The 21,226-nt window shown below is 40.3% G+C and overlaps 1 protein-coding gene across 5 annotated transcripts in view; it reads left to right on the top strand.

The window, feature by feature from the left end:
* Positions 1-20,965, top strand: part of LOC110500612 (Kv channel-interacting protein 4) — a 232,830-nt gene extending 211,865 nt beyond the window's left edge. For all 5 annotated transcript variants that reach the window (XM_021578066.2, XM_021578065.2, XM_021578067.2 and 2 more), the window contains exons 3-8: positions 8,575-8,644; positions 14,333-14,403; positions 18,712-18,819; positions 19,061-19,165; positions 19,456-19,518; positions 19,628-20,965. In XM_021578066.2, the coding sequence (XP_021433741.2) occupies positions 8,575-8,644; positions 14,333-14,403; positions 18,712-18,819; positions 19,061-19,165; positions 19,456-19,518; positions 19,628-19,675 (465 nt within the window). In that variant the 3' untranslated portion in view covers positions 19,676-20,965. The remainder of the gene's footprint in view (positions 1-8,574; positions 8,645-14,332; positions 14,404-18,711; positions 18,820-19,060; positions 19,166-19,455; positions 19,519-19,627) is intronic.
* The last annotated feature ends 261 nt before the right edge of the window (positions 20,966-21,226 follow it).

Genomic DNA, 21,226 nt, shown 5'->3' with positions numbered 1-21,226 from the left:
CCTCTGAATCATTCAGATTTTCATTGGCAAACTTCAGACGGGCATGTATATGTGCTTTCTTGTGAAGGGGGACCTTGCGGGCGCTGCAGGATTTCAGTCCTTCACTGCGTAGTGTGTTACCAATTGTTTTCCTAGTGACTATGGTCCCAGCTGCCTTAAGATCCTCCCGTGTAGTTCTGGGCTGATTCCTCACTGTTCTCATGATCATTGAAACACCACGGGGTAAGATCTTGCATGGAGCCCCAGGCCGAGGGAGATTGACAGTACTTCTGTGTTTCTTCCATTTGCAAATAATCGCACCAACTGTTGTCACCTTCTCACCAAGCTGCTTGGCGATGGTCTTGTAGACCATTACAGCCTTGTGTAGGTCTACAATCTTGTCCCTGATATCCTTGGAGAGCTCTTTGGTCTTGGCCATGGTGGAGAGTTTGGAATCTGATTGATTAATTGCTTCTGTGGACAGGTGTCTTTTATACAGGTAACAAACTGAGATTAGGAGCACTCCCTTTAAGAGTGTGCTCCTAATCTCAGGTCATTACCTGTATAAAAGACACCTGGGAGCCAGAAATCTTTCTGATTGAGAGGGGGTCAAATACTTATTTCCCTCATTAAAATGCAAATCAATTCATAACATTTTTAAAATGTGTTTTTCTGGATTTTTTGTTGTTATTCTGTCTCTCACTGTTCAAATAAACCTACCATTAAAATCTGATAATTTTTTTGTCAGTGGGCAAACGTACAAAATCAGCAGGGGATGAAATACTTTTTTCCCTCACTGTATGTCACCATGACCGAGATGAACTTGACCTCACCTCACGGAATGTAAGTGGCCGTTTTTGCGGGTTCTCTAGCCCCTGCGTTTTGATGGAATCGATACAGAAAACATTTTAGCTGTCTCTTTCAGCCGGCTTGACTACTTTACCTGTCTTTGCTGGCCTTGATCAAACGCTCTCCTCTAAATCGAGCTCTTAACAACTTTAGGTGCAGTGTGAACTCTGTTCTCTGTGAAGAGCAAAACATGCAGCAATCTGTTGCGCGTTGTGTGATCTGAAGTGAAGATGTTATTGTTTGTGTGGTGGCTTACATTTTAGTCAATTGGCTTGATTCCAAACTGAAAACTTCCCACATTCTCCCTGCCCTTGTCGATTTGCCTTCATCACTCTAGAAGGACCTGATAAATTAAAGCAATATTATTGAATCTCTATACACATCATTTCTTTCATCTGGTCTCCTCACATGTGCTAGGGCGAGTCACTGCACTGTATAAAGGGCAGCAGTAGGATGTTTCTTTGTTTGGGACGCAGCCATTCTTCATTACTTTGCCATTTAATCACTACGTCCAATTAGTGTTGACATCTGTAACCTCCCAACAGTCTCTGGGGTTTCAAGGGTAGTGTGAACACACTGCATTTCCACTCTGCACGTCTCACAACCATATTTTGATTAGCAGACAATAGGGCTGAAATAAGGGAAGCAGTTTAATGTCGCAACGTACTATAACCATTCTGAGCATAATTACTGTACTCTATATGGCCTCATGCAGCGTGAAAAAGCAGTGTGTGGGGGGGGGGGGGGGGGGACACAAAACAGTGTTTTAATTAGCACTAGCTTTGCGAAACAACAAAGGCTCCAAATAAATATTGTCTACGTCGAACTTTGTGTCTGTACAGCAGACACCTTGATTGGTTTAGTGATTAGGTTTGAAGTTGATTCAACAGAGTACGTAGGCCATGGAAGAACTGGGACATTTTCAGCTTCCAGGAATTATGTAGAGATCCTTGCGCCATGGGGCAGTGCATGATCATGCTAAAACATGAGGTGATGGCGGCGGATGAATGGCACGACAATGAGCCTCAGGATCTCGTCATGGTATCTCTGTGCATTCAAATTGCCATCGCTAAATGCAATTGTGTATGTTGTCCGTAGCTTATACCTGCCCATTCCATAACCCCACCGCCACCATTGGGGCACTCTGTTCACAACGTTGACATCAGCAAACCGTTCGCCCACACAACGCCATACACGTAGTTGTGAGGCCGGTTGGACATAATGGCAAATTCTCTTAAACGATGTTGGAGGCGGCTTATGGTAGAGAAATTAACATTCAATTATCTGGCAACAGCTGTGGTGGGCATTCCTGCAGTCAGCATGCCAATTGCACGCTCACTCAAAACTTGAGACATCTGTGGCATTGTGTCGTGTGAAAAAAATGCATATTTTAGAGTGTCCCTTTATTGTCCCCAGCACAAGATGCATCTGTGTAATGATCGTGCTGTTTAATCAGCTTCTTGATATCTTGGCAAAGGATATCTTGCTGTTTAATCAACATCTTGATATCTTGGCAAAGGAGAAATGCTCACTAACAGGGATGTAAACCAATTTGTGCACACAATTTTACAGAAATAAGCTTTTTTGTGTGTATGGAAATGTTCAGGTATTTTCAGCTCATGAAACATGGGACCAACACTTTACATGTTGCGTTTAAATATTTGTTAAGTGTAATAGCTTAAATGGAGATTGTCTGACAAACAAATATCTGAGGTATAGTATATTAGAATTACTGCAATATCCATGCTTATGCATTTGTAAAATACAGTGCCTTCAGAAAGTATTTAGACTTTTTCCATATTTGGTTGTTACAGCCTGAAATTAAATGGATTAAATGTTGTGTCACTGGCCTACACACAATACCCCATAAGGTCAAAGTGGAATTATGTTTCTAGAAATGTTTACTAATTCTTTAAAAAGACAAAGCTGAAATGTCTTGAGTGGCAAGCCTAAATAAGTTAAGGAGATAAAAATGTGCTTAATGTCACATGATAAGTTGGACTCACTCTGTGTGCAAGAATAGTTTTAACATGATTTTTGAATAACTACCTCATCTATGTACCCCACACATACAATTATCTGTAAAGTCCCTCAGTCAACCACAAAGATCATGGAGGTTTTCCAAAAATGTTAAATTTGATTTGTTTAATTTCACCTTTATTTAACCAGGTAGGCCAGTTGAGAACAAGTTCTCATTAACAACTGCGACCTGGCCAAGATGAAGCAAAACAGTGCGACACAAACAACAACACAGAGTTACACTAGGAATAAACAAACGTAGAGTCAATAACAAAATAGAAAAAGTCTATATACAGTGTGGGCAAATGACGTGAGGATGTAAGGCAATAAATAGGCCATAGAGACGAAGTAAGTACAATTTAGCAAATTAACACTGGAGTGTAGATGTGCAGATGATGATGTGCAAGTAGAAATACTGGTGTGCAAAAAAGTAACAATATGGGGATGAGGTCGTTAGAATGGATGGGCTGTGTACATCTGCAGTGATCGGTAAGCTGCTCAGATAGCGGATGCTTAAAGTTAGTGAGGGAGATATAAGTCTCCAACTTCAGCGATTTTTGCAATTAGTTCCAGTCATTGGTAGCAGAGAACTGGAAGGAAAGGCGGCCAAAGGAGGTGTTGGCTTTGGAGATGACCAGTGAGATATACCTGCTGGAGCGTGTGCTACGCAAAGAAGGGCAGCTATTGGTAGATGGGTAAAAAAAGTTGACATTGAATATCCCTTTGAGCATGGTGAAGTTATTAATTACACTTTTGATGGTGTATCAATACACCCAGTCACTACAAGATAAAGGCGTCTTTCCTAACTCAGTTGCTGGAGAGGAAGGAAACCGCTCAGGGATTTCACCATGAAGCCAATGGTGACTAAAACAGTTACAGAGTGTAATGGCTGTGATAGGAGAAAACTGAGGATGGATCAACAACATTGTAGTTACTCCACAATACTAACCTAAAGGACAGAGTGAAAAGAAGGAAGCCTAAGTGTGAAAGAAGGAAGCCTGTGCAAATGTATTTTCATTAAGGCACTGAATTAAAACTGTAAACCAATTTTTGGCAAAGAAATACATTTTATGTCCTGAATACGAAGTGTTATGTTTGGGCAAATCCAACACAAGACATCACTAAGTACCACTCTTCATATTTTCAAGCATGGTGGTGGCTGCCTCATGTTATGTGTATGCTTGTCATCGACAGGGACTAGGGAGTATTTTAGGATAAAAAGAGAAGTAGTAGAGCTAACCACAGGCAAAATCCTAGAGGAAAACCTGGTTCAGTCTGCTTTCCAACAGACACTGGGAGATACATATTCCTTTCAGCAGGACAAAAAGCTAAAGGTCAAATATACACTGGAGTTACACTACAGTTTTGACTTAAATTGGCTTTAATCTATGGCAAGACTTGAAAATGGCTGTCTGGCAATAATCAACAACTAACTTGACACAGTTTGAAGAATTTTTAAAAGAATAATGTGAAAATATTGTTCAATCCAGGTGTTCAAAGCTCTTAGAGACTTACCCAGATAGACTCACAGCTGTAATCGCTGTCAAAGGTGATACTAACATGTATTGACTCAGGGGTGTGAATACTTATGTAAATTTGATATTTCTGTATTTCATTTTCAATAAATTAACAAAAAATATCTAAAAACATGTTTTTACTTCGTCATTATGGGGTATTGTGTGGCGATGGGTGAGAAAAAAATACTATTTAATCCATTTTGAATTCAGGCTGTATCACAATGAAATGTGTAATAAGTCAAGGGGTATGAATACTTTCTGAAGGCACTGTATATGTGATAATTATTACTTTGACACCCTCAACGTGTAACCTACAATTCCCAACACAGGACTTTTAAAGCCAGGACTAGATCAAGCTTATATAGACAGTATAAGCGGTGTACTGTATACCCAGTATTGCCTAGTAAGACAATCCTCAGAGGGGTAAGATGTTAACACCACAACACCGTTCCTAGCTCCCTTACACTTAACTTTTGACAGAATCAGGTCACAAAACAGCCAAAAGAAAAACTGGACACAAACTTAATTCAAACTTTGTGTTCCTGCCTGCTTTCCCGGAAAATCGAGGGTCTTCTTGACCTACCGGATACTCACAGGATATTAAAAGGGGTTTATGAAACAACAAAGAACTAGCAACTCCCCTGCTTTTCCCCTCGTTCCCCCGAAACCATGAGCCATCTGGGGATCCAAACACGTGGGTCCCAGGGTACTTTACTACCCTACCCACCCAGGGTAAACTGTTCCTCCATCTCTCTTCTGCAGACTTGGTCATATCAGAGACCATCTGAGACAATTGAGTAGACACTGAGGTGTAAAGTTACAGTATGCCTGGAGCGCACTCACTGGTAACTTTGGTGCAAACTTTTACAACTCAAACCTCTCTTGATCTTGCGCCTGTTGTGCAAGGTTCTGAGGCGTTTTAGATGTTATTTGAGGAAAATTCTTGCCTGAAACTTGAATGCTCGTGGTAGGCTTTAGCTCAGTGGGGAAACACATTGACACTCGTACACACAAACTGCGTGCTGATCAATGGGATTTGCTACTTGACAAGGCATGCAGCCCTGCCCTTGAAAAGTCTAAGTGTGCCACCTGCCAGCTGTGTTTATGTAGTTGGTCCTGACCCACAAACATCGAAACAACAGCTGTGGCCCACACAATTATCACCCTCCACTCTCTTCATTGGGGTTGGATACAGTTTTGCATACATGTACAAGTTCTATGAATGTTGTCAATATTTGTGTCGACTATCATTAAGTGACCTTTTGTGGCCAATTAGCATTTTGTTTGAGCTAAGTCAATTGTGTTCGTGTCAAGTTCATTCAGTTTGCAACGCGATCATTTAAGTTCATTTTGTTTCTATCCTATTTTTTTCATTGTTGTTTTGGGGTATTGCGCCGCAGGGCCACCGTAGCAATGACAGGTGTTGCCTCAGTAAATGAATACTCATTCATAACCATACGATACCAACCTGGAAAGCTACTACAACCACTACTTTATGTGGTCTTTACACTGTTCAACTTGATGGATTATTTCAACATTGCTCAGTCCCGTGTTTCATTTATTTAGTGGCCTTCCCTTTTTTGCTCATTATTATTTCACAATGGTCATCTCTTTCCAAACATTGGGAGATGTATGGTATTATATACAGTAGACAGCTTGGGGTTGCATGAGTTGTGAGGTGGTGGTTTGTTACTACGCCGATAAATAACAATATTCATCCGGACCTTTGCTAACTAGGAAAATGACTGGACCTTCTCAAATAGTACTTTAGTAACCCTGCTAGAGGCTATATAAGGCACCACCCCCACATGCCTGACATTAATCTTGCACCTTTTACCGAGACGAAAGCTTTGTTAGTGTGAGCTGTGAATGTTTTCGAAAGCACATAGCTTAAGGGTTATCATTGTTATCAGCAGCCCAACAGTGGGCTGGTGAGACCTTAATGAGTGGCAGGTAGCCTAGTGGTTAAGAGCGTTGGGCCAGTAACAGAAAGGTTGCTGGTTTGAATCCCCAAGCCAACTAAGGGAAAATCTGCCAATGTGCCCTTGAGCAAGACACGTAACCCTAATATCTCCTGTAAGTTGCTGTGGTCTAAGAGCGTCTGCTAAATGACTACAATGTCAATGTAAATATGGTGTCTTGAGCTGGGAATCCATTCATGTCCTTCTAATTTACTAAATGACACACAAGTAATGATGTTGTATGTATGTGCATGCACTGCAAGATTTATATTCTCGTTCTGTCTTGTACAGAGGCAAGATAAAAATGGAAGTGTATGCTACTGTTCATTGTTTAACAACAAATTATTCATGTCAATGATTGATCTTTTTAGACTGTGTAATTGGTGGATTTCTACAACCAACATGGATTGTTTTTCAGTATTCTACTCTGTAAGAAAAGTTAGCTCCATTACCTTAACGCTAGCTCCAGAAGCCTACATGATAGGCTAATACAATTCTTAAGGGCTTCAATGTCAAACATTATAGATTTCCATTTAGCAGACAAGGGCAGATAGTGTATTTTGACTTGAGGAAGGAGCCAAGCCTAATTTTTCTCTCAAAGGACACCATTTTAAAAGCCCTCTGTATTTTCCTGTTTCCCTTTTGGGTATAATGGTCGGTACACTTTTCCCCACACTCACTCAAGGGCGTGGGCAGCAGGTAGCCTAGCGGTTAAGAGTGTTAGGCCAGTCGACTAGGTGAAAAATGTGTTGATGTGCCCTTGAACAAGTCGCTTAAACCCTAGTTGCTCCGGTACATTGCTCTGGACAAGAGCAACTACTAAAAATGAAAGGTTGATAATGGCCTGCCAAATGCATCTGATATGCAAGCCATACTGTAGTTCTATGCAATTGTGTGAAAAACGCTTCCCACTGATTGCCAGTGTATTTGCAGGAAACACATTTCATAAACTCGTATTGTTTTTTGGTTTCATTTGACTTTTGGCCCTCTTTCAGTACTGTGTGCGAGGGTGTATGTTTTATCTGGTTGAAGCTTTTCCTAGTTTCATATAGGGAAGGATTAGAAAACACAGCCCAATAAGGCACAGTCCCAGCATAATGTTCTTACTTTCACATAACTTATGTATATATTTTCTTTTTCACTTTCAAGCCTTAGCCCCCCAGCTAAAGTATCCTGGCATCCCGGGTCCCATTTACTGTAAATCAAGAAAACCACTGTCCAAATGCATGAATTGTGTTTAAAGAGAACGTCACCAATGTGTTTATGTGCATTCACCTCACCTTGATATGGTCTCTCTTATGAAATCCTGCAATCCTGTATCGCCTTGTCTGAGGGTCGATTCTTGTATTGAAAATGTGGGTAGTCAATTCCCTCATACCTTTGGGTTGAGAGATTGTCAGCACGGGTGAAATATTTTCCCCTGTGGGGAAAAATGCACTCCCAAAATTGAATAGCCGGGCCGTGTGAATGCTGGCTGGTAATAAGTCGATAATGAAAACAAGGCTTACCCGCCTCCAACACATCTCAATGCTGAGGTTTATGCGCTAACAACACTCTTCTCTGGATGTTTCTTTTTCTGAAAAGACTGGCTTTTGAAGAGTTGCATAAGAGTACTCATATAAATGTCTCTTAAGTTTACTGAATGGGGCCAGACGTCTACAGCTTGGTAGCTTTAAAAAGGCCTTGGATGAGAAATTGGTCGGAGCTTGGCTTGCATTTTCCTTTATTCTTGGATTTGGACAACATTGAATGGGCCAATTACTTTTTTACTCCAAAGCACTGAATGAAATCAGAGCCTTTTATGTATAGTTTCTCCCCATATACAGTGGAACGCTGAATCAACTGTATCGTGCCAATGAAAGGCTACGGCGGTCCTTTTCACATCAGTAGAAAGGATTGCTTTTATCACATCTTGCAGCATAGGGTTGGCCATGTCAGAGGTTTTCTAGAGGCAAACTGGGAATACCTTGTTGGCCTGGAGAAAAGACCCTCTGTTCAAATCAACTAGCCTTTTGAAAACATGTTTTAATTGAGAAACCTTTAAAGCTACAGTCCTTAGTTGCCACATCCATTTTTGGACATATAAATGAATGATAGATACCCATTGATTCTTGAAGAATATAACTTAGAAATGCCCCAAAATATAAGCTTGTTTTACTCCAGTGTTTGTAAACAATGTAAATGTAAACACACTTCAAAACATTAAGATTTCTAATGAATTATGGAATGATATTTCCTTTTCTTTGCAGGAGTGCCCTAGCGGCGTGGTCAATGAAGACACCTTCAAAGTCATCTACTCCCAGTTCTTCCCACAGGGAGGTATGTTGACACATCTGGTGAGAATTGTTCTGCTTGACAAATGGCTCCCACCATCAATACTGCTTTAGGGCTGAAATCGTTAACCCTGGGTTGTGTTCAATATGCACAAAATGGGAGAAAAAGGCGTTGAAACAGAGAATGTACTACTTGAACTTCTCCACAAAGTTTGGTTGTTTTCCGTTTCAAAACACTTTCTGTTTTTTACCTATTGAACACGACCCTGGTTGGGGAAGCTTCTAGATCAGCTGGAGGTTCTTGTTACTTTTGAACTCTTTTACTGCATTCTGTAATCAACTTGATTAATTATCTCAAGCAATGTCTCCATTTTAGGCATAGGAGGCAGACAAAAAATATTTGAAAAAAAGGTAATGAGAAGGAATAGAAGAATATCGCATTACAAAATGGAAATCAAATAAAATCTAATTTTATTTGTCACTAAGTGTAGAACTTAGTGAAATGCTTACTTACAAGCCAACAATGCAGTTAAGAAAAATAAATGCTTAGTAAAAAATGAGCGGGGGCATTGGTTAGTCGAGGTAATTGAGGTAATATGTACATGTAGGTAGAGTAAAAGTGACTATGCAAAGATAATAAACAGAGAGTAGCAGCAGCGTGAAAGAGGGGTGGACAATGTAAATTAGTCTGGGTAGCCATTTGAAGCTTTTTGGACCTAGACTTGGTGCTCCGGTACCGCTTGCTGTGCGGTAGCAGAGGGGAACAGTCTATGACTAGGGTGGCTGGAGTCTTTGACCATTTTTATGGCCTTCCTCTGACACGGGAAGCTTGGCCCCAGTGATGTACTAGGCCGTTTGCACTACCCTCAGTAGAGGCTTGCGGTCGGAGGCCGAGCAGTTGCCACACCAGGCAGTGATGCAACCATGCTCTTGGTGCAGCTGTAGAACTTTTTGAGGATCTGAGGACCCATGCCAAATCTTTTCAGTCTCCTGAGGGGGAATAGGCGTGTGTTTGAACCATTATATTTTGATGGTGATGTGGACACCAAGGAACTTGAAGCTCTCAATCTGCTCCACTACAGCCCTGTCGATGAGAATGGGGGTGTGCTCGGTCCTCCTTTTCCTGTAGACCACAATCATCTCATGTTTTGATCACATTGAAGGAGAGGTTGTTGTCCTGGCACCACACGGTCAGGTCTCTGCCCTCATCCCTATAGGCTGTCTCATCGTTGTTGCTGATCAGCCCTACCACAGTTGTCTGGTCTGCAAACTTAATGATGGTGTTGGAGTCGTGCCTGGCCCTGCAGTCATGAGTGAACAGGGAGTACAGGAGGGGACTGAGCACGCACCCCTGGGGGGCCCCCGTGTTGAGGATCAGCGTGGCAGATATGTTGTTACCTACCCTTACTACCTGGGGGCGGCATGTCAGGAAGTCCAGGATCCATTTGCAGAGGGAAGTGTTTAGTCCCAGGGTCCTTACATTAGTGATGAGCTTTGAGGGCACTATGGTGTTGAACGCTGAGCTGTAGTCAATGAATAGCATCCTCACATAAGTGATCCTTTTGTCCAGGTGGGAAAGGGAAGTGTGGAGTGCAATAGCGATTGCATCATCTGTGGATCTGTTGGGGCGGTATGCAAATTGGAGTGGGTCTGGGGTTTCTGGGATAATGGTGTTGATGTGAGCCATGACCAGCTTTTCAAAGCACTTCATGGCTACAGACGTGAGTGCTATGGGTCTGTTACCATTTAGGCAGGTTACCTTAGTGTTCTTGTGTACAGGGACTATGGTTGTCTGCTTGAAACATGTTGGTATTACAGACTCAGTCAGGGACAGGTTGAAAATACACTTGCCAGTTGGTCAGCACATGCTCGGAGTACACGTCCTGGTAATCCGTCTGGCCCTGATAGGTCTTACTCACATCGGCTACGGAGAGCGTGATCACACAGTTGCCTGGAACAGTTGATGCTCTCATGCCTGCTTCAGTGTTGTTTGCCTCGAAGCGACCATAGAAGTAATTTAGCTTGTCTGGTAGGCTGGTGTCACTGGGCAGCTCACGGCTATGCTTCCCTTTGTAATCTGTAATAGTTTGCAGGCCCTGCCACATCCGACGAGCGTCGGAGCCGGTGTAATACGATTCAATCTTAGTCCTGTATTGACGCTTTGCATGTTTGATGGTTGGTCGGAGGGCATTGCGGGATTTCTTATAAGCATCTGGATTAGAGTCTCGGTCCATGAAAGTGGCAGCGCTACCCTTTAGCTCAGTGCGGATATTGCCTGTAATCCATGGCTTCTGGTTGGGGTATGTACGTACAGTCACGTACAGGAATCAGGACGATATACGGTCAGATTTGCCAAATGGAGGGCGAGGGAGAGCTTTGTACGTGTCTCTGTGTTTGGAGTACAGATGTTCTAGAGTTTTTTTCCCTCTGGTTGCACATTTAATTTGCTGGTAGTAATTAGTTTAAACAGATTTAAGTTTCCCTGCATTAAAGTCCCCTGCCACTAGGAGCGCTGCCTCTGGATGGGCGTTTTCCTGTTTGCTTATGGCCTTATACAGCTCAGTGAGTGTGGACTTAGTGCCAGCTTCGGTTTGTGGTAGTAAATAGACAGCTATGGAAAATATAGATGAAATCTCTCTTGGTATTATTGTTGTCTACAGCTTATCATGAGATACTCTACCTCAGGCCAGAAAATCCTCAAGACGTCCTTACTATTAGATTTCATGCACTAGCTGTTGTTTACAAATATACACAGACCGCCACACCTTGTCTTACCGGAGGCGGCTGTTCTACCTTGCCGATGCAACGTAAACCCCGCCAGCTGTACGTTATTCATGTTGTCGTTCAGCCACGACTCGGTGAAACATAAGATATTAGTTATTAATGTCTCGTTGTTAGAATATTCGTGATCGTGGCTCATCTATTTTATTATCCAATGATTGTACGTTGGCTAATAGGACTGATGGTAGAGGCAGATTACTCACTTGCCGTCAGATCCTTACAAGGCACCCCGACCTACGTCCCCGATATCTCCGTCTCTTTCTCACGCGAATCACAGGGATTTGGGCCTTGTTTGGTGTCTGAAGTAAATCCTTCGCATCCGATTCGTGAAAGAAAAAATATTTTTCCAGTGAATAATCGCTGTCCTGATAGCTAGAAGCTCTTTTCGGTTATAAGAGATGGTGGCAGAAATATTATATACAAAATAAGTTGCAAATAACGCAAAAAAACAACAACAATTGCACATTTGGTGAGGAAACCGTAAAATGGCAGCCATCTTCTCCGGCGCCATTATATCGGAAGAACGTTTCATGTTTTTCTTTCGTTTTTGCTGTTTTATCCGGGTCGTTCTTAAATTACGGTGGCGTTTGGGCAAGACATTGTGGAAAATTCACTTAATTTTTCTAGATGTTTTATTTATTTAAAATGTATTTGGGTCCTTCTTCCCATTCTAAATCAACTAATATGGTAGCTTAATGACTTTAAATTATGTTTATCATTATGATAACATTGTACCGCCAGTAGGAGTAGTAACACCAATGATGGTAACACCAATGAGACATTTTTGGTAAATGAGGAATTTCTGAAATGGAGGCCACAAATTCTCAAATCTAAGGTCATCAAACCTTTAAAAATAATTTACTAAAGAGATATGATTAATAATTTTGCTCACAATGTTATTTCCCTTGATTTAAGTTGAGTAACACCAAGTAACACTGGATTTTAGACACCAAATTATCAATAATAATAGATAGATATCGCTAAATCCCCAAAACACGTCACCAGTGGGACAAGCCAATAAGCTAGCCCCCAGTAGTTTCTACAATGCATACAAATATATATTTTGCAGTATATAGGACTTGCATATGTTTTCTTATTAAATAACAGTTAAATAAATGACAACATACATTTTCCATTGTAAGTGTTTTTTCATTGTGTCAAAGTCAAGGGACAGCATTTACTAATGCAATTCAAGAATGACCCATCCCTTACTGACTAGGAATAGGGGGGGGAAATGCTTAGTCCATTTTATAATGAGGTTTTCCTTTGGCCGGACCAAATGAGCTTTTGCTTTTGATTATCCAGTGGAATTGGGTCATTGGAATTGGTCTACCTGGAAAAAGAGGGGTTTGGGTTCTTGGAAATAAGCGCCTGGACTTTCTATGGCATATCGATATTCAGTTCATTTAGAGTTCACGCTGCCCTGAGGTAATATTTTTCTACTCTGAAGTTCTCCCCCAGATTCTAATTCACACATGATGTTTTTAAAAAGCCCCCTCTAAGACACTGTATCAAATAAGACAAATGACGAACAACACTGGCGAATGTGTCCCGCAAAAATCACTTTTATATGATGTCTCCATAACCACATAAATATATGGCTCTGGTTGCGCTTCATTACAGCAAGAGAGACCAAACTCTGTGTGAACTCTGAGGATATGGGTAGATCTGTCGACCGCTGTAAAACACATATCTTAATTTATTTTACAATAAAATAGTACAAGAGCCTATAGTACGTTAGAAACCTAATCAAAATAGCTTTCTATACAACCTGTATGTACATAACAGTAGTGTGTGGTAGCCAAACTCACACAAAGATAAATTCTCCTCAACAGTATCTCTTTGGTGGTTGGTTCAAAATGGGAACACTTTGTGGACCCGGTGCGCAGGGCTTCTGAATCAAGTGCACCTACCGGCAATAGTGCAACACAAACAAATAAAAAAAGGAGTGCAAGCCTTTATGGTTGGCTTTTCTACAGACATTTTTGGTGATCGACTAGGAATGCCTTGAAGATTGACCAGTGGATCGCGATCGACTCGTTGGTGACCACTGATGTCATAGATGTTACAGTATGTCTCTTATTATAAACCGGGTGGTTCGAGCCCTGAATGCTGATTGGCTGACAGCCGTGGTATATCAGACCATTTATTATAGAAACATTTATTTTTACTGCTCTACTTACACTGGTCCCCGTTTTATAATAGCAATAAGGCACCTCAGGGGTTTGTGGTATACGGCCAATATACCACAGCTAAGGGATGTGTCCGGGCACTCCACGTTGCGTTGTGCTTAAGAACAGCCCTTAGCCGTGGTATATTGGCCATACTCCAGACCCCCTCTGGCCTTATTGCTTAATTGACCAATGTAAAAGGATGGATTTCCTGTTTTAGAAGCAATGTAACATTGTGATGTCGTTGTATAGCTTGTTTTTTTTTTGTGCTCCCTTTGTTTCTATGACACTTGCTGGAGCCCTTTCTGATAGTGTCCCTTGTGTTTGGTGGACTAACATCTGTATTATACAGCTCAACAAAAGAAACTCAAGACTGACACTTCCATCTTTACAACAAGCGGACAAGTAGTCGCACACACACGCACATACACACGCACACACACGCGCTTCTGTTTATGCTGTCTGAAGATATTTGAGGATTACCTCTGTTCCGACCGCAACGTGTGAAGACGAGTCTTTGTTATTCTTGCAGTGAGAATGAAAGGGAGCGATAACACATCTCACTTAAAGGCCTGCAACTGTGAAAGCAAGAAAGAAAAATGAATCCAAACTCTTTCTACTCTGTTTTCTCTGTACTTGGGATGGATTTTATGTTGAACAGCGGAGCAAAAACATTTGAACATGTCTAGTTGGAACCACTGTGGGCCTGTATCGTCGGTCTAAATTGAGGCTCTGACTGGTCACCACTATGTTTGACTGAGGCTGTGTGTCTCTCATTTCAGACGCGTCGATGTATGCACATTTTCTGTTCAACGCGTTTGACACGGATAAAGATGGATCTGTGAGTTTTGAGGTAAGCTTGTGTATCCTTCTTCGGATCCTCTTCCTTTGACTGACACCATGCCAGCTGCACCACAGCGGCCCCAGCATCACCGACCCCCCCCACAGTTTTTAACTCACAAAATATATATTTTTTTCATTAGATTAACAAAACAATTGGATGTTCTGAGTCCATGTTAATGCAAAGATCACATCAAAAACAATATTTTAGGGTGATTCTTGAGTGTCATTTTAATTGTGCACCTAGCGAGAGAGGACTGTGTTTGTCTAGAGATGTTTCTGGTCGTCACTATCTGGGCAAGTGGCAAAGTTATAAACCCTGCCTATTTCTACAATGTATCTTCTTAAAATCAGATTTTAAACCTAACCCTAACCACACTGCTAACCTTATGCTTAATCCTAACCTGAAATTAAAACCAAAAAGAAAATGTGTTTTTTCATTATTTTGGACAATATAGCCAATTTTGACTTTGCCGCTTACCCATCTACTGGGAACCAATGTCGTCGTAGGCTACAACGATGGAAGAGTTTTCCAACCAAATCCTCACCCGATTCATACAAATAATAATCATGATATCATTCTGCCAGGTAGGTGTACTTAGTACTTAACATTTAATTCAAAATGTTTTTGGGAAAACCTTTCAATCTACTCATAAGACAGTTGCAGTATCATAAGTAGGCCTAGCCGATCGCTAACTGACTACACCGTAGATAAACCTGCATGCATGCACACACACACACGAAGACTGATGTTGCAATATTTTTTATGGCATATGAGAAACTTGTGCAAATTAATTAATTGTAATACGTTCAATAGGCTTACAGTAGCTAATTATTTTCTAGCCTAACTAGGCTGCATACTAGCCTACATGCAAATGCCTGTCTGATATATGCCCCCCCCCCACCCTAAGGATTCATTAGGCCTATAATTATTAGGCAACACATGCAGCCAAAACATCAAGGAACTCAGTATACATCTATCAGTGTGTGTGTGTGTCTCTGTTTTCTACCTCGACTGCATTGTCCTACGTTCCTTTGGCTGCAGTTTAACTGTGTGTGTGCCTTGAGTCATGTTCTTTGTTTGTCATCATCCTTATTAACTCATCTAACGGCCTCTCCCTCACAATCCTTCCTCTCTTTTGCTTCTTTAGTTCTGCTATTTTACAAAACACGGGCCTTATCTTTCAATTTGGTATCCCAGATTTTGCTGCAACGGACTCAAAATCTTTTTTATTTTTTTTCTCTCTCTCCCCACACAACCTTTTCATTTTTTACTGGTCATTTCATTTGTTACCTTTCGGTAGGAACGGGCTGGCAAACTGATGGCGCGTTTGACTTTGAACTTAACCAGACCGGCCCATCTTGGTAGGTGGGCCATTTCTCACTGCATCTGCCCAATAGAGAAAGCTGATAGATTATGTCAACAGAGAAAAAAGAAAAGGCTACTACAAAAATATATTAACAGACTCATCAGCCGCTGGCTGTGCCGCTCTCTTTTCACTGTCCAAAGAAATGGTTCAGCCCATCTGGCATCTGCCAGATTTGCCAGACGACCAATCCGCCCCTGATGACATCCCTGACATCACTCTCTGAAGTATAATGACCTAGATACATTTCCATTTAGAGATTTGGTTCTATAGTGTTACTCTTGTTGGAACACTCAGTCTTGACCAGTGTCGGTCAATCATGGTACTGGAGACACACAGGGTGTACAGGCTTTTAATTTCAATCTAGTCTTGACCCCCATTTAATTTAAAGGCTTTGTTGATGACTTGAGTAGGGTGGGCTAATGCTGAGCTACAACAATAGCCTGCACACCCTGCTAGTCTTCAGGACCAGAATTTACAGGATACAAGATATATAGTGCCTTCAGAAAGTATTCACACCCCTTGACTTTTTCCACATTTTGTGTTGCAAAGTGGGATTAAAATGTATTTAATTGTTATTTTTTTGGTCAACAATGTACACAAAATACAAATGTCAAAGTTGAAGAAGAATTTTAACATTTGTAAAAAATAAATGAAAAATAAAACAGTAGCTAATAAGTATTCAACCCCCTGAGTTAATACATGTTACAATCACCTTTGGCAGCGATTACATCTGTTAGTCTTTCTGGGTAAACCACTTAAGAGCTTTCCACACCTGGATTGTGCATCATTTGCCCATTTATTATTTTCAAAATTCTTCAAGCTCTGTCAATTTGTTTGTTGATCATTGCCAGACAACCATTTTCAGGTCTTGCCATATATTTTCAAGCAGATTTAAGTCAAAACTGTAACTCTGCCAATCAGGAACATTCACTGTCTTCTTGGTAAACAACTCCAGTGTAGATTTGGCCTTGATTTTTAGATTATTGTCAAAAAGTGAATTGCTATGCCACATTTTTTGCAAACAGGATGCATGTTTTGGAATATTTGTATTCTGTTCAGGCTTCCTTCTTTTCACTTTGTCCTTTAAGTTAGTATTGTGAAGCAACTACAATGTTATTGATCCATCCTCAGTTTTCTCCTATCACAGCCAACTTTCAACTTTATAACTGTTTTAAAGTCACCATTGGCCTCATGGTGAAATCCCTGAGCGGTTTCCTTCCTCTCCGACAACTGAGAATGCCTTTATCTTTGTAGTGACTGTGTGTGTTGATACACCATCCTCAAAGGGATATTCAATGTCTACTTTTTTTTTTTTTACCCATCTACCAATAGCTGCCCTTCTTTTTTAAATTTAACTAGGCAAGTCAGTTAATATTTACAATGACGGCCCTCCCCGGGCCAATTCTGCGCCGCCGTATGGGACTCCCAATCATGGCCAGATGTGATGCAGCCTGGATTCGAACCTAGGTACTGCAGTGACACCCCTTATGCTGAGATGCAGTGTCTTAGACCACTGTACCACTCTTCTTTGCAATGCATTGGAAAACCTCCCTGATCTTTGTGGTTGAAAATGTTTGAAATTCACTGCTCCACTGAGGGACCTTGCAGATAATTGTGTGTGTGTGGGGTATAGAGATGAGGTAGTCTTTAAAAAAAAATATGTTTGCAACTTATGTGACTTAAAAAAATATATACTCCTGAACTTATGTAGGCTTGCTATAACAAAAGGGTTGAATACCTATTGACTCGAGACGTTTCAGCTCTTTAAATGTTTTATTAATTTATAAAAACAAACAAAAACACATTGTGGAGTATTGTGTAGCCAGGCCAGTGACACAACATGTAAATGTAATTCGTCTTCAATTCAGGCTGTAACACAACAACATTTGGAAAAGTCAAGGGGTGTAAATACTTTCTGAAGGCACTGTCTAAGTATATATATATTTATTATCTTCATATAGTGTATCTCAATGGGACATTCCAGGTTAAATAATCTATTTTACAATACATATTTTAATATAGAATGTACAATTGTGGAGATTTCTTACATCAGTCTCTGAGAGTATGTGTGTCGTCTCAATCCTCTCCTAGTTACCTACCCCGTTGCCCTAGGAGCATTTGACAGAAGTTGATACAAAAAAAGTGAGCATTTCAAGGTTGTTAGAAGCTTCATACCCACAAGACACATGCTAACCGTGAAACTTCACTTAATTTGAATTGAGTCCAAATGGAATCCCCCCAGCATACATATAATTAACATTAATGAAGTGAATAATCTTGCTTATTAGGATAGAAAAGTTGTCTTTGCTCATCACCCGAGTTATCTGGTGTTACAAAAACACGGTGCGTTCTTCTGTCCAAGAGTACTGTATCACACTCAAGCCTATTTTGTAGGGATCCCAAAGCGTCTCTACAAATCAAATAATGTGCATTATTTATTATCTATGTTTCTGCACCCCAAGGATATAATGTGTGTTCATTTGTTTTGTTTTCTGGGAAGAATATTGTTGTAAAGAATCATACTGATGAATGTGTTATGGGTGGCAGTAGCCTATCTGTTAAGAGCATTGGGTCAGTATCCAAAAGGTTGCTGGTTCAAATCCCAGCGGGGTATGTGCCCTTGAGCAAGGCACTTGACACCAATTGGACACCTCTGGATAAGAGTGTCTGCTAAAGGACTTAAATGTTATATATTTTAGACTAGATACTTCAATCACTTAGATATGATAACCGAACCAAGTTCAATTCAATTTCCATATCACTTAGATATGATAACCGAACCAAGTTCAATTCAATTTCCATATCACTTAGATATGGTAACCAAAAAGAGTTCATTCTTTGTACATGAGTAGAAATGTCTGTTACCAGTATCATATCAACCCATTAAGGCTTCATAGATATTTCTGATATGTTTTTGGTACAATTTCCAATAGTTTGTGTTTCTACTGCAGGACTTTGTTATGGGCCTCTCTATCCTCCTCCGAGGCTCAGTCCAGGAGAAGCTCAACTGGGCGTTCAATCTGTATGATATTAATAAGGACGGACATATTACTAAAGAGGTACATCGCAACTCGCGACGTTAATTGAGTTACTTATTGATGTCTATAAATAAGAATAAAATACTGACCTAGTAATTGGTTGAACGACTGATACTTTACTTTATGTAGAAGCAAAGCATGACATATCTTCACATTTTGGTCAACCAGTCTAATGATATTTAAAAAAGGATCCTCGTCTTTTCTTCACCTTGTCTTTTATACAGTGTACTTGTCAACCTTATCTTTACTCTCTGTTTAAAAGGAAATGCTTGACATCATGAAGGCCATCTATGACATGATGGGGAAATGCACATATCCCCTACTCAAAGACGATACCCCTCGACAACATGTGGAGATATTTTTTCAGGTGTGTGTGTGTTTTTTTTTTAAAGTGCCATACATTGTTGCCAAAATGTGCATATTGCATTCACCATCATCATCAGCATTTATTGTATGGACCAATAGTCCAATGCTTGTCATATTTAAATACAAGTTACCCTAAAGTACAGTGACATTTGTTATGTGGAATGAAATGAACTATTTTCCATCTTTCCAATTAGTTCACCCATGTGTACTATTACAATATACATATTTTGCATTGCCTTCCCAACCTCTCTGACGTTCCTGACGAACCTCTCTGATGTTCCTGACCAACAGAAGATGGATAAAAATAAGGATGGTGTTGTAACCATAGACGAGTTTATTGACTGCTGCCAAAATGTGAGTTATTTCCACCGCCTTCTCTGCAATTGCATCACACATAATACAGTATTTAGTACCTCTGGTATACATTTTCAGTGAAGTCTGAGTTCCTCTCTTTGTCCACCAGGATGAGAACATCATGAGGTCGATGCAGCTCTTTGAAAACGTAATTTAACTCGTGGCTGACCTGGAGAGCTCTGGACTCGACTATCAACAGACACCAACGAACAACCAGCATACAGCGCAATGGACCACACAAATCATACATGTAATGGTATGAAACATTCTGGAATAACTGTAAAAAAAAAAAAGAAAAAAGAATTGATCTTTACAATCTTTCCTTTCCAATTTGAGTTTTGTGGTTTGATTAAGTAGATTGAACTCTTCAAATCTCCTGTGTACAAAGACACATATATCTTAACAGCTGTGCTGCAGTCACCATTTACAGTATCTGCAGTACAGGAATCCAGCAAACTGGGTCATCACTGTTTCACACAGACACAAAATAATGAACCCCGCCTATTTCTAAGATGTATCTTCTTAAAATTGTATTCCAAACCTTAACCCTGATTTTATACCAAACCTTAAATTAAAACCAAAATGCAAATTTTTGTTTTCATTAATTTTTACGATATTGCCAATTTTGCATTTGTGCCTGTGTTATCTAGTGGAAACCAGCAAAATTTGTTATCTTATGCCACTGCCTTTAAACAGATGGACAACAATGAGCCTGAAAGGTGAAAGTTTGTATGATGAATAGTGACATAACTGTATGCTGAAATCAGGCTCAGAATTCCAGAATGTTCCTAACCACTGAGGTTTTTCAGCCACCACGGTCCATCCTTTGCTCTCCCAGCACCCAAGTAAAATAGACTTAACATTGTACCATTTAAAAAAAAAAGTGTATATACTCTAAGAATCTATGTGGAACTTTCAACTTTGTTCATGCTTACTTGCCAACTAAAATGAGACGATGCACTCCACGTTGAACGGTGAAAAGTATCATTAGAAGCACACAGGTAGCTGTTACTTACATTGAGTGTGTGATTAGGAGAAACAATTATCTTGCCACAAGATTATGCTGCTTTTAAATGTACTGTATTTTATTTGTCCGTACATGTCTGTATTCCCCATGTGTCCTGTTGACTTGTTTTCATTCATGTTTCAAATAACAATTTTGCAGGTTACACTGGTATGTTGGATTTTGAATTATATAGATATGGTAGATATGCTAGTCAATGTACAAAGGGATAGTCAGGTGGACAGTATTAAGCAGAAGCTCACTCTTGGGGGGAATTGAATATTTTGAATATGCAAGTTTATCACTGTCCTTTGCAGAGGGTCACTGGGGTGAAGCTATAGAAGCAAATTGGAATCTGTCATACTTTGGTTTTGAGAGGTAGATCAGAAACAACCCCTATCCCCAACTATCTAGACAATAAAAAATGTAAAAATAAAAAAAACATTATTTCACCTTTATTTAGCCAGGTAGACTGGTTGAGAACAAGTTCTCATTTACAACTGCGACCTGGCCAAGATAAAGCAAAGCAGTGCGACACAAATAACAACACAGAGATACACATGGAATTAACAAACATACAGTCAGTATACAATAGAAAAGGTCTATATAGGGAGGTAAGGCAATAAATAGGCCATAGTGGCAAAATAATTACAATATAGCAATTAAACACTGGAGTGATAGTGGAGGATTGGACAGGAAACAATA

This window comes from Oncorhynchus mykiss, chromosome 21, assembly GCF_013265735.2.
Source record: "Oncorhynchus mykiss isolate Arlee chromosome 21, USDA_OmykA_1.1, whole genome shotgun sequence".
NCBI lineage: Eukaryota > Metazoa > Chordata > Actinopteri > Salmoniformes > Salmonidae > Oncorhynchus > Oncorhynchus mykiss.
Note: the sequence above shows the minus strand (reverse complement) of the source record. Positions and strands in the feature narration are given on the sequence as shown.